Raw genomic sequence first — 13,680 nt, 5'->3', positions numbered from 1 at the left:
GAAACTGAACCGTGAAAGCGATGGGTCAGAAATCACTCATCAATTCAGTAAGAGAATTAAGAGTCGCTATCCTGACTCCCAAAACAAATGCTTAGCTGGACTTTATTGCTGCTATCTAAAAAGGAGATGGAGAAAGTAGCAAGCACAAATAGAAAATAGCCCAGATGAAAATATGTAGCTTACCCAGAGTTGTTTGTATTAGGTGCAGATATATGGCCTTCACAGCTAGGAAACTAAGGTTAGTAAACTCAATCTAGACATTAAAAAACCACCTGGTTCTGCTGGGAGAGTTCAAAATAACGTAAACAGAATTTTAAAAATACATTCCTTCCCATGTTCTGCCAGAATGTCCAGGCTTATCAGCCACGATGGCTGTTGCTGTCCCACACCAGAAGCCTCACTCCAGCAGAGCTGGACATTCACTCTTAGTGCTATAAAATGCCCAGAAGGGTTCCTGAGAGCTGCTCTCCAGATCAGGGGGGAGGTTTTGGCTGACCAATTTTCATAGCTGCTCTTCATCTGTCTGCCAAGGCAAGCCAGAGAGATCTAAATGAAAGCTACCAGTCACCTTTCATGTGCAACACTGGAACTGTAAACTGAAATTTCAGTTTTGTTTTCAGAAAGGACCTGGACCTCCCCTCGGTGTGATGCTTCACATCTGATATTTTGAACCCTTTCCTCAGGATATCTATGCTAAACTCAAAGACACTCATTTCAGGAGTTTGCCTGGATTGTGGATTACTGATCTCAGGCACCCACAGCTGGAGCTCGGGAGCCAAATGTAATTATGAGCCACAGCAAAAAATAGATATCTGAGTCCAAAATATGCTATTTGACACAATTTGCATAAACCAGGATTTTAAATCTGCCATTAAGGACAGGAATTGGGGGCATTGAAAGTTGCCAAGAAACATGCTTTTTGCAATGTATCCAGAGCAACTACTTTAAGATGCATCTCCTGCATCAAGCATTTGCTGGCAAGATTTTAGAAGATCTCATCTTTTACCTTGCTCACAACATATTTTCAAAAAGATGGCATTTTTTTCAGAGCATAGATCCCAGGGTGTTCCAGATAACAGTGTATAGGTGATGTAACTGACACAGTCCACAAGTGGAATTTTATACTGAGCTTTTATGCAATTTTTTCCCTGCAGTTAAGAAGCATTTGTCCTATCTTTTTTCTTACATCTGTGTTCCATTCATATCTGTGATCTGTTGTAGCAGAGAAATTCCCTTCTCACACAGGACTTCCTATTCTGTTGTCACACTGCAATGAGTGAGCAGTGCCAAGCCCATATTCTCACACCTCAAGGACCAGGCCTGGAGATTTTAGCTGCAGAAAACAAACAGGGCTGGTTCCAGCCAGTACTGATGGAACAGTTAAGAACTCTGAAATGTAATACAAGAGATATGCAGGAAGAGAGACAATCATGTACCATGCAGGTATGCAGAGCGCAGAGGGTGTTACTGTAACCCTGGGGACTGAGCTAACTGTGTAAATAACACCCCAGGGATCTGGAAGCTGTGCAAAGATCAGCACCAAGCCTCAGGCTGACTGGGAAATTAGTGGGACTTTATTCCAGCATTGTGGTTTCTGGAAATATGGCCACACTTGGGTCAACAGTCTAAAGCAAAGCAAACTTCTTTGCACCAAGCTGGTTCCCAGACATCCCCTTCATTCAGTGCAAGGGACCCAAACAATCATCTGTTACCGAGTTTTCAAACAATAAGCTTTAATTGCCTTAATAGAAAAATAAGCACTGAAATATATATAAATGTGATTACATTAAAGTAATTCTGTAGTCTAACATACTAGAAACCAAAGCCCAGTCATATTTTTAATGATACAGAGTAGCAAGATTTAGGGTTTAGAAATTTTCCATAGAGAATACCGAAGTATCCAGTATTGTTTAGGAAACCACAGTAAAGATGAGACAAACCTCCATGGTGCAATAAAAACTAAGTAAATCAATTTATTCTGTATACTATACAACGTGTAAGTTTGTAAAGAACAATTGACATTTTTATCACCTTAACATCTTGACTGGGTGTAAATATGTCCAACAAAATGTACTCCTGTGGCCTTTACACAAACACTGTCCTACTACATCAAGAACAATGAGAGGGAAGCCTTTGGTGTTACAGATTTGGGACATATCTGTGAAGTTGTAATTAATCCACTTAACTATCTCAAATAAAATGTCGGTGCTATCTGCTATAACAAGCCTACATGAGTACTACTCTAACAACTAAACACTCTATCTTTAAAGGCAAGATATGAAAGGGACTGCCAGTCTACAGTGTGGACAGGTTTTCTTTGAAAAAGGCAATTATCAAATGGTAAAACTCATATAATACATTATGTACATCAGTTTGGATAGCTGAGTTATCTTGCTGGAGTAAGCTGAAAGTAAGCATCAATCTGCAGTCATGTTCCACTTACTGCTGAGTAACTACTGGACTTAAGTTCTATACAGTGTACAGAATCAAAATAGCTGTGCCTGCTGCTGAGGTCTGTCAGATGTGAAGGCTCATAATCAGTCACTGACCTAGTTAGTATTACAGTACTTCAAATATACACATGGAGAATATATTCATAGCTGAATTTGTAGTAATCTTAGGAACTGCAAGTCACTGAGTGAGCACTGGAAGAGCTTGTGTTGTCCAACCAGCAGGACAAGCTGAATTGCAGCTAAGTGAGTGGAATGTTTAAATTTAAATGGCTATCTTTTTAAACCTTCCCAAACATCAAGAGAACTCACCTTAGGGGAGCTACAGAATAGTGGCACCAGACAATACACAGCAAGTCACCTTAAGTTGTTCAACATTTGTTTCGGGCCCAATCCTATTGTTAAGTTTCAATTTAATTTATACATAGAAAAATAAAGAAGGATTTTCACATTAGGACAAACATTTATAAAAAGCAGCTTGCTTCAATATTTCCAGTTTCCTTGTTATTCTTCCAGCCTAATTTCTTAAAGAAGTCGAGTAGGTCCATTTCTTCAAACTGTTCTGCATAAACCACAAATTATTTGCAATACTAGTGGAGGATAAGGAATGAGGACAGGCTTGACAAAGCCCAACTAACTACTAAAACAGGGCTATAAAAACTTGAAAAGAATCAGGTTAGCAATTTTGAAATTCTCTGGAAGTGCTTTTCTGAATCAAAAACATGACAAAGACACTACGTTCTGATCAAAACAGGACCAAATAAAGACTATTCCATTTCTCTTGACCGTTTTGTTTGCCTCTAGAAGAGAGCACTGCAGAAGATATGGGCCAGCATTGGCATTGACTAGCAGTCCTTTATACCCCGAGACCTTTCTGAATATGTCAGCACAAAGTACAAGCTCCTAAAAACATGCATCTTTAAGCGTTCTCTCTTGTGATACTCACACTGGTGCTTTGTTTCTAACAGGCTGTTTTCAAACTATTTTTTAAAGAAAAAAGCATTCAGTAAACTGATCTTTTAAAAGAATTTCTTGTTCTCCTAAAGACTGTGAAGGCTGTGACTACCTATATGAAAATCAATTATATTATGGATCATACTCCACTTTCAATATTCTGATTTCATTGAACTAACATGTTTTAAATGCATCAATTCACCTAACTAAGACCAACTATGTATTTTGTCTATCTAGTACTTACAGCCTTCATCACAACTGGAGTTCAATCCTATTTTCTGATATGAAAAGTCACTTGTTTCTCAATAAGTCATTATAGAAATACCTTTTCAGGTATTTATTTCCACAAAGCCAATGAGGGGCTGCTGTACAACAAAGAAAAGGAAATAATTTACTACCTCTTCAGGAGTGCAAGAAAAAAAAGATATCCTTCTGCTTCCAGAAGTCTAAAGCAGCCCAAAGCCAATTCCGTATGAAACGTTAGTGAGCCTAAATTTGGTGTTTGCCACTCAAGGAACTCTCTAGAACAATACACTTAGCCATATTCCATGCCAACAGACAGAGCATTTCTGCTTTAAAAGCTTAAACAACTGCTGAACATAAAGGGCACTTGCCTGCAAATACAGGTACAAATTCCAAATTTATACTTGAATGCTGGATATTGTTGTGAAACAAAATATACAACTGCAAAAGCATAAGGTTGAGTCAAATGTAAATGTGTTTCTCAAATTTCAGGTATACATTTTTTACTTTCAGTAGCAAGATTCTGGGCTCTTAGTTTCAGGACAAGACTTTGAAAGATACAGAATCACTTGTGCTTTGATTGGCACATTATCTGCTTTTTAAAACGTGAAACTAATAGACGTTTGCAAAAGGTTGTGCAAAACTATTGTATTTACAAAAAATGGCACAAGAGTGAATTCAACAGTCTATGCACATGCACACTTCATCCACATCTTCAACGAAAGTGTGTCCTAAGCTACAGAACTGAAAAGAATACCAGCTTCAACAGGCAGTTGTCAATAAGCACTAGGTTCACAAGAGTTACACCAGAATGGGCAAATATTGCCCAAGTAAAAACTCTATTGTTAAAGCTGAAACAGGTTTAAGGCCGTTCAAGTTCAAAAGCAGAAACAAAATTCAATCAGAGCCCTGTCTTTGTTTTTATACATGCTTCACCATCTAGCAACTTGTGGTCTAAACCTCTATTTTAGACAACAAACCCAAACACGGAAGAAAAACCCAACACAACTGGAGGTTATATTAAATACAAATATGCTGTAATTAAGATGAAATGCAGAAACATTAGAAGTTGTAAAACTTGCGATGTCACTTGCTGGAACCAGTCCTACACTAGGAAATGGGCAATATGTACATTTTCAAGTAGATTACATTGCTCTAACCAAACTTGTCCTTTTTAATCAGTGCATTGTTCTCAACTAGACCAAATACTACCTTTTACTCTTAACAGTATTCCCTTACAATAGCAGCACATGCTATCGCTACCTGCAAAGCTGTCAGTCTCATGACTTAGTGTAAGAAAGAAAAAGGGGGATGTGAGGGTGAGAAATAACTATTAAGGAGAAATAACAGGAATGAGAATAATCATGCAGTTCAGCTGTTCTCGTCAGCCAGCGAGCTTGCTAGCAACAAGAGATGGTTTCCGCTGAGGAAGATCCTGTGGAGTAGGAATATGGTCACCAGTGACTTCTGTCTTGTCAGGAGCTGCAGTAGGCAGTTGCTTATTCTTCATCTTTGCTTTAGCCATGTTGTAGTCACCAGAATCAAAGTATTTTTGCTAGAAGACAAAACACATATATTTAAAAGCCTGAAATCTTATCAGATGTATACACCAAATTACATTGTTAAATAGATATTTTAGATATTAAAGAGTTGTAAAATCTCTGTGATTCATCCAAGTAGCTCTACATTGATTAAAAAAAGGTCCTGTCAAAACTAGAAAGTGCAGACAGCTGAACTCTCAACATGATTGTGAACATTACTGTGAACAATAATCTGAACATTATTTTTGCCTTGGTTTTCCCAAAAGCTCATCTCCCACTACGGAATCCTTGGGGTTTGCAAATTTTGTTGCAGTGAACAAGTTCTGCTACACACAAAAACCAAACAATGCACAAATTAAAGCTGGAGAACAGAGCCTGATCTATCACACCAGAGATCAAAGTAGCATGGAAGTGCGTGTTAACAAGAAAACCTCTTCTCTGCACACATTAAAACAGTGAAACTCTAATCCCTAAAGTTCTAAAACCAATTATTTAGCAAAGTCAAATCTACTGCACAGTCCTGAAAAGCACTAGGTCAAGGAAATTATTATCCCCCATTCCATTTTTTTTCTGAATACAAAAGTAAATTAAGTTTTAAATTCCTAGTTGAAAAACAGTGTTCCTTAATATATCAGCAAGTTTTTATTAGCATTACCTTTAAGAGTAGCCAGATTTCTCAAAATATTAAATTATCTATGCATGTCAAAGCCAAATGACTGTTATTTATGCACATCATGGTAAAATGAGGCATGAAATTTCATCCAATTCTTCAACTGCTCACTGACACATTTTGCAGGAAAAGTTGCATTGTTCTTAAATCTCACCATAAGGTCTACCACTCACATACTCATAATCCATGATTTTGAACAGATTTCGTATGAGGCAAAAAAATTAGATTTAGGATTAAGATTTACACCACTAACTACTGCTTACAATCACAACAATCTCTGAAGATAGACCACCCAGTTAGATTTGTACAGGCTTAGTCCCCAGCCAGCTGAACAACAGCCATCAGGACCTGCCATGTCCAAGTGCTTCCAGGCAGCACACTGCCCCCACAGCTTTATTCTGCATCAGTACTGACCAGCTGCAAAATGCTCAGCAGCTGCTAGACACAAGAAATTTGAACACCTGACTTTCAATGTTCCCTGGCAGAGCCCTGAAGTTACCAGATCTGTTTCTCCCACAGTCCATCGTACATCTGAATCACACACTTTTATTTATAAACCTTCCCAGTACAATCCTTTAGATGGTGTAATCCCTGTTTACACCAAAATGTTCCAGAACTACTTCTGCAGCCTAGACCTCAAGGTAGGATATAATCTGATTTGGAAAAAGGCTTTCCCATTTTTCCCTTTAAGACTGAAGCAATCGAAAGAAACTTTTAAACAACAACTAGGTAATAACAGAACCATTCGATCTTCAGATGTGATACAGCTGTCAGCAGATATCTTTCTGTCTGTCTGAGAGCTCCAAACAGAATCCCTCCACAGGAGCATGATGTAGTACTGCTCTCATCCACCATTTTCCAGAGAAAGTGTGCTGGTAATGGTGTGTGCATCAAGTGCAGAACATTTCTGAACAGCAAATATTACCTGGCAGAGTGTGTCTTGGTTGCCAAACTGATGATGATTTGGGCTACAGCTGATCACAGAGTTATTTGAGAAAACCTACCATCTCTCATGCTTTAGAATATCAATCCATTTCTTCATTTAACTTATTCATGCACTTTCCTGATTTATTCTAGCTTCTCACAGATGGCCTGAATTTGATAATCCCTTTCAAAATCAAGGATATCCATCCAGGTGTCTTCCTGTCAGAAACAGTATCTGACAGCACATACACTATCCTCACTCCATTTTGACTCTCATCAGTGCAGGCAGCCTGAAGTGCACCAGAACCCCTATCAAGTAAAGGAGCCTCCTCATTTAAGACACTGAGCACATCAAATTGAAGTAATAAAAAACAAATGGAATAAAGTTATTATCACCACATCAGGAACTGCAGGAGGACTATTATGAATTGGAATCTACAAGTTTATACCACCTTTCATCAGAGTAGCAAAAGTCAATTAAGATGGCCATGGATCTGTCTGTGCTCAAGTCTGAAAGTACATGCTGCAAGAGCCTTTGCATTCAATAGTGTATAATTAAGATGAAGATATTGTACAGGCTGTTATTGCTGGTGGTGAGATTCTCTCACATTTGCAGCAAGTGAGAGCAGCCATAATTCCTTTATGGCTATCAATCTTTACTGACTGAATGCTGGCCTGTTTTCCTGAGATATCATCACAATACAAACTCACCACTCCCTTCTGTGTCTACACATACCCTGAACCCAGTGAAGTCTCATTTAGGCTGCCTTTGGCCAGTGTAACTCAGAGGGAGCCACCCCACCTACCACCTGCCCAGGCCCAGCAGCCATTAACTCTGCTTCACATCTTCCAACTTATGAGACGAAGATCATCCAAAAAACCTGCCAACAGTAACAATTCCCAAGAGATGTTACCAGACAGCACAGAATTAGATCAGCACTCACTCCACCAGCTGGTTTGCCAAGGATTTATACCTGGAATTGTTGTGTGCACTGAAAGGGCCCAGACAATAGTAAAAACCCCACAATGGTGTCACAGCAGTGAAAGCACCACCAGAAGCAGTGACATACCAGGATTATTACAAGAACAGAGTCCTAGCATGCCTGAAAGGCATTACATAATCACTCTATGAATAATTAAACTAAAAAAACCCCAGTCAAATAGCGAAGAAGAGACATTGGTTAGACCTGGAACAATACTGAAATATTAACTCACTCTTCATTCTTCTATCATTATTTTTGGGTCTGGGTGTATATCCAGAATTATACAACCATTGTCAAACCACTAATGTCAGATAATGCCTGGTCTAACAGCAGACACCAAACTTTCATGTGCCAGAAATAGGGATAAAAGGAGTGGACATCGATTTTGGGGCCATAAGAATGGGCAGGATAAAATCACTACAAAATAAGGATGAGTTCCTAACCCTTGGTGTTTACTATAAAGTTTTATTCAAGTCTACCACAGAAGCTTCTAAGTTTAATTTTTTATAACAAGTGTGGTTGAGGCACTAATGCTGTAACAGCTATCCTGCCAACCTGGCATTTGTTGTGCAGAGACAAATTTCTCTTCCTCATGCTTTCTCAAAATTTAAGGTTCTTAGGACTCTTTAACCATGCAAAGGCCCATGGAGCAGGAAAAAAAAATCACAGATACAGAAATTTTGGATTTTTTTGTCTATACCCTGTGGACAATAAAGAACTTACTCCTTTCTGAAGCCTCTTCCTCAAGAAGTCTGAGCCTCCTGGCTTCTGGCCCAGATGAGGATATCTTGCTTTCAATTTTGCTTCTTCAGCTTTTTCTGGACTTAACACCTTATCCTCCATCTCCTGAAAGACAGTGAGTGATACTGTAAGTTAAACAGACAATAATGTATATTTATGCAGAATAGCTTTGCAGGTAACACACCCACATGCCCATTGCTGCTACCAAGTGAGCATAACAATGATCTGATTAGACATTTTCATACATTCTTTCTCAGATGCTGACAGCAACCGTAGGAGTTCAGCCTCCCATTTTAGATACCTTTCCTGGAGATGCTGAAGATGTGCACAATTCCCTCTCAAAGAAACACAATCTAAATTATTCAATCTTGAATAAAAAACTCAAACAAAACTCTCCTTTTTTTTTGGTCAAAACAAGGGATCCACTAAGAACAAACACTGAATAGCGAGCAAAAACCACAGGACTTTTTTTCAAATGCCTGTTTCATCATTTAGTTGCAGACCAGCACTTCCACTGTCACACGGATCTGTATGGCTGCTCCAGCCCGATGTGTTGATATTCACCGTGAAACAGTCTCAAAAACATGCCTGCTGTTACTTTAATAGCAATACTGTGTTTCTCTATACATATCTATAATTATCCTGAAATTAAGAGGATGAAGACAGTTGGGTAGTGCATTTCTGTAAAATAAAATGCCTATTTTATGAGCATACTGTAAAACATGGATGTTCAAAATAATAATTTAGAGATATTCATTTGGCAAAACTGCAATTTGTTCACTGGCCTCTATTTCACACTCATCTGTTCCATGTCCATGTAGCAATTTAATGTATGAAGTGCAATTTATTCTACTGAATTGTTTCTAAAATATCTTTTGTTCAAAATTCTTCGTTTGTTTTTTCCAGTATTTGGCCACAGCCTTTTTTTTTTTAATGAAAACCATTCCTGGTTCCGAGAAAAAATATAATGATTTGCACTGACTGCTGTAGCACAGAATTATTATTATCACCTGAAGTCACAGAAAGACTTTCAGGCAGCAAGTAAGAATTGCCATTGAAATCAGGAGGGTGTCAATTCACCTATGACTAAGATTTCATGTCCACTTAGGGGCTTAGGCAGCCCATTTCCATGCCTGTCATCATCCTTTGCATTGCATCAATCAGCATGACTGCCTGTATTCCCCCATTAGGCTTCACAGAAACGAATCCAACAGAAAAAGAACCATTTATAATTTTTTTTTCTTCTCCCCTTGTTGGGTTTCATTTGGATTGATTTCCACGGCCTGGATGACCACACAGCTGCACAAACAGGTGTGTTAACACAGCAGCAGGGAGGACAGGCACACAGGGAGCTACTTAAGCCAGAACTGAAGAGAAATAAGAGCTACCACCACACTCGCCTATCCCTGGGTGCTCTTCTCTCTCTCTTACAGATTGCTCCAGGCTGTGAGAGATTCAACATCTTTCTAGTAAGGTGCCTCAGAAACAAAGACTGTAACAGATTCAGAATATAACATTTTCTACTTGCACCATTTGGGCAAAACACCTCAAGGACAGCTTTGCACAATACAACAGGAAACTGAATTAGCATTTCTCCTAAGGAAAAAATAGAAACTCTCATAAAAATTAAAGAGAAACTACAGTGACAACAGGAACCAGTGCTTTTTATTAGATGAAAATGCAGCAAGGCAATATGATGCAAAATCCAAACATGAATAAAAGGCAAAGTTTCCCTGACACTACTGAGCACAGAGCTATTCCATTTCTCACTAGGCAATGCCACACCAGCCAAGCCACGTTACAAAGATCACGCAGCAGCTGCTCTCCCCATTGTGCCTCATCAGAATGCCAACACAGATTGGATTTGCTCAAAAGTAATCCTTTCAGCTCAACACTTTGAACACCTAATGCTGAATCACTGGGTACTCACTGCTGAGCCAACAGACAAATTATTTGAGGGGGCACATTTTGCCACACTAAAAGCCAAAAGGACATATTTTTTAAGACAAGAGGACCAACAATAAATAGCTTATATAAATATGTATTCACGGTGCATCAAAGGAGACATTTATGCAAACTCACAGGGCTGACAAATTATGGCACAGCAGGCAATCCAAACAAAACCATTGTGTTATGCATCAATGCAGCTCAAAAGGATACAGAGCACGGCCGCTTCTTCTGGATGACCAACAACAACTAAGACTCAAAAACCCACAGAACACAAATTAAAGAATTTCAATACCACGACTTGGGGTGTCAAACAAAACCAGCTGACGGCAGGTTCAGAAAATACTTAAGACAACAGTTCTTCACGTAAAATAGAGTTAAGGTGCAGAACTCCTTGCTGAAGGATACAGGGAGTGCCAAGAATTTAGATTCAGAAAGCAATTCGATGTGCTCATTTGCAGCCCAGAAGCCTAAACCAGATTGCTGAGACCTCGGAGAGTTTGCTTGGGAAGATCACTGCCTGCACGACCTGGTTCTTATGTTCTTCTGAAGATTAAATGGTGCTGAGCACTCTCAGAGACGTGCTGCTGAGCCCAAAGACTTTAGTCCAAGCCACTCCTACATTCAGAACATTCCCCCTTGAATTACAGAAGCAACAACCAAATGACTAACAAATGACTGGGGAGTGGGCAGAAATCAAGATGTACCACGCTCTTCTTCCAAGTGACAACCACACAAAAGTTATAATTTTAGTTCTCTACAGGAACCTGACACCGCTCATGAAGTCATTAAAATGATCCACCAGGAAGGCAGCAGTTACCTAACTCATTTAAAGACAGCTTTTGCTTTTAATCTTCGCAGAGGTTCTAGCAGCATAAAGTTCTCTATCTGCTGGACAAGTGACCTGCATGACTAAAAAAAGAGCCATCAGCCTTTTAAAACTCTGGTATGAATGGCTCATCTTTGGCAGAAGACATCAGACAAAACGCAAAGCAGAAAATGGGAACAACACAGCAACAGCACAACCCTACAGCAGACTGCTGTGGCAAAAACCACTTCAGCAACAAAGTGCACCACCTCCAAGAGTTTCCTGAAAAATACAGGCTTTTAAGGCCAAAAGAGTCAACCAAACATATGTTCTCCTATGTCCAAAGTTTCTTTGTTTCTGAACTTCCCCCTGCCACTGTCCTGAGTTTTCACACCAAGAACAGGAAATGCTGGTCTTTGGCAAGTTTTCAGTTTGTACCACTGTAGTTAAAAACCCTTCTCACCCAGCACAAGCTTCTTACAGCATGTTAGAAAGTTGAGAAAAAAGCTCTGATCACAAAAACACTGCCTCAAAGTTCATTTAGGGGCGTCATCTTTCTGAAGCATACATTTGAGTAAGTACTGCAAAATGGGTTGTTTATGTAAGTGTTTCAGAGCTAAGCATTACCCGAGTGAATGCTCAGTTCTGCCTTCCCAGACAAATAGTTTTAGTGGAGGTTAATACTGCAGTGTCATAACAGCACTGATATCACAGTATCAGACTAGCACATAAACTCAGAGAAAGCAAAGTTTTATTTTATTGATGTTATATAATTTTTCTTGAACACTCTGCCAGAATAAAACTAAATTAGGAGAGCAGCAAGAACCTCCCATCTCTCAAGTAAAAGGTAATTTCTCCAAGCAGTGCATAAGCATGACATTTCAAGACTTCAGCCTGAAAGTTGGTTAGGAAAATGAGCCCCAGTCACCTGACTTCATCAGAACACCCTAGAAGGCATTACAATAAACTTGCTGCCACATGTTTAACTATGCTCTTATTACAGAGCTATTCTAGGAGTGCTGCATAGGCCAGGGACTTATTTTTACAGGCTTTGAACAGGAACAGTATCCCTTCAGCAGCCTACCTAGCACGAACGTTCAGTCACGCTGCAGAACACACCTATTTAAGAGCAGATTACAGACCTGACAAGAAGCTGGCTCTGATTACTGCACCTACCGAGAAGGTATCATTCCATATTAACCCCCAAAGCTCTACCTGTGCCACTAACTCACACTACAAATTGGAAATTATTAAACGAAAACTTCACAGCTGATGTAGATCAAGCTTTTTCTTTTAGCGTCCTTCAAAGCAGTACTTGTGTTTCATAACTTCTCCGGATCATAGCCGCGGGGATTGCAACCGGGCTCCCACGGCAATGACAAGACTGAAAACCAAACGGCTTCTGAAAGTCACAGCACCGCCATCTACGAAACCAAATCCCTCTTGAGAAATGACACAATCATTAGTTAGAGATGACACAAGAGGGACACAAGATAACCCAGCCAGGTATTCTTTCTGAAAGCCTTAATAGCACAGGTCACGGTCGTTGTGATTTGGGCATTTCCGCTCCTGAACTGATTACATTAAAAACGGAACAATTTTCAGCAGTGAAACAAACGTTTAGCCGGCGGGTTATGGCTGGTGTCGGCCGGGCCGCTGCGATGGGGAGCCGAAGGGCACGGCGCGGCCCGCGGAGCGCCGGGGGAGCGGGCCCGGGGCCGCGGCAGCGCCACGGGCTCGGCCGGGCGGGCGCACGGCGCCGCCGGGGCCGGAACGCGGCTGCGGGGCCCGCGCGGCTCCCCCGCCTCACGGCCCCGCCGCGCTCCCACAGCCCCGGCAGGCGTGCTCCGAGGGCCGGCCGGGCCCGGGAGGCGCTGCGGCCGCGGGGCTCCCTGGCCGAGGGAGGGAGGGAGAGGCCCGGCCGCGCCGATGGAGGCGGGGGAAGCCCCGCGGGGCTCCCGGCGCTCCTCGGCCCGGCCACCCACCTTCTGCTCCTCGGCCGAGGCGGGCTCGGGGCTCTCGGCAGACATGGCGCCGCGGCAGCGGGACGGCGGGGCCGGGCAGGAGGGAAGCAGGGAGCGAGGGCAGGAGGCGGGCGGGCGGCGCGGCCGCGGCTCCTCCGCGCTGCTGCTGCTGCTGCCGCCTCCTCCCGCACAAGATGGCGGCGGGCGCGACGGAGCGTCGGCGGGGCCAGACTTCCTCCGCCTCGGCCCCCGCGCGCGGGCTGGGGAGCGGGGGCGGGATCCGCCTGCGCCCCGCGCGTCACGTCCGGGCCGCGGGTTCGAGGCCCGGGCTGGGGGGTGGCTCTGGGAGCCCGCACGGCCCGGTGCCCCTCCCGTTAGAATCACAGAATTACAGAAACATCGAGGTTGGAAGAGACGTTCAATGTGGTCAGTCCACCCTCGCAGGCGTCACTGTA

The 13,680-nt window shown here is 41.8% G+C and overlaps 1 protein-coding gene across 5 annotated transcripts; it reads right to left on the bottom strand.

Annotated features, from left to right (window-relative positions):
* Positions 1 to 1,716: 1,716 nt before the first annotated feature.
* Positions 1,717 to 13,463, bottom strand: ARPP19 (cAMP regulated phosphoprotein 19). Of its 5 annotated transcripts, none has more exons than XM_064388438.1 (3): positions 13,247 to 13,463; positions 8,489 to 8,611; positions 1,717 to 5,202 (listed from the first exon to the last, which is right to left on the bottom strand). In XM_064388438.1, exons 1-3 carry the CDS (start codon positions 13,289 to 13,291, stop codon positions 5,032 to 5,034), a joined length of 339 nt encoding a protein of 112 aa, XP_064244508.1. In that variant the 5' UTR covers positions 13,292 to 13,463; the 3' UTR covers positions 1,717 to 5,031. The 5 variants fall into 5 exon arrangements, with proteins under 5 accessions (XP_064244508.1, XP_064244505.1, XP_064244503.1 ...); XM_064388435.1 differs by lacking the exon at positions 13,247 to 13,463 and adding an exon at positions 10,944 to 11,093; XM_064388433.1 differs by lacking the exon at positions 13,247 to 13,463 and adding an exon at positions 10,749 to 11,083.
* Between the last annotated feature and the right edge of the window lie 217 nt (positions 13,464 to 13,680).

The sequence above is a fragment of the Passer domesticus genome, chromosome 14 (assembly GCF_036417665.1).
Source record: "Passer domesticus isolate bPasDom1 chromosome 14, bPasDom1.hap1, whole genome shotgun sequence".
NCBI classification, from domain to species: Eukaryota; Metazoa; Chordata; class Aves; order Passeriformes; family Passeridae; genus Passer; species Passer domesticus.
Note: the sequence above shows the minus strand (reverse complement) of the source record. Positions and strands in the feature narration are given on the sequence as shown.

Excerpts from the sequence above, each read along its gene's own strand:
- ARPP19 (XM_064388438.1), bottom strand. The coding sequence starts at position 13,291 with ATGTCTGCCGAGAGCCCCGAGCCCGCCTCGGCCGAGGAGCAGAAG. Across the intron at positions 8,612-13,246 it reads CCTCGGCCGAGGAGCAGAAG|GAGATGGAGGATAAGGTGTT; the intron begins GTGGGTGGCCGG and ends ACTGTCTTTCAG. Across the intron at positions 5,203-8,488 it reads GGAAGAGGCTTCAGAAAGGA|CAAAAATACTTTGATTCTGG; the intron begins GTAAGTTCTTTA and ends TTTGTCTTCTAG.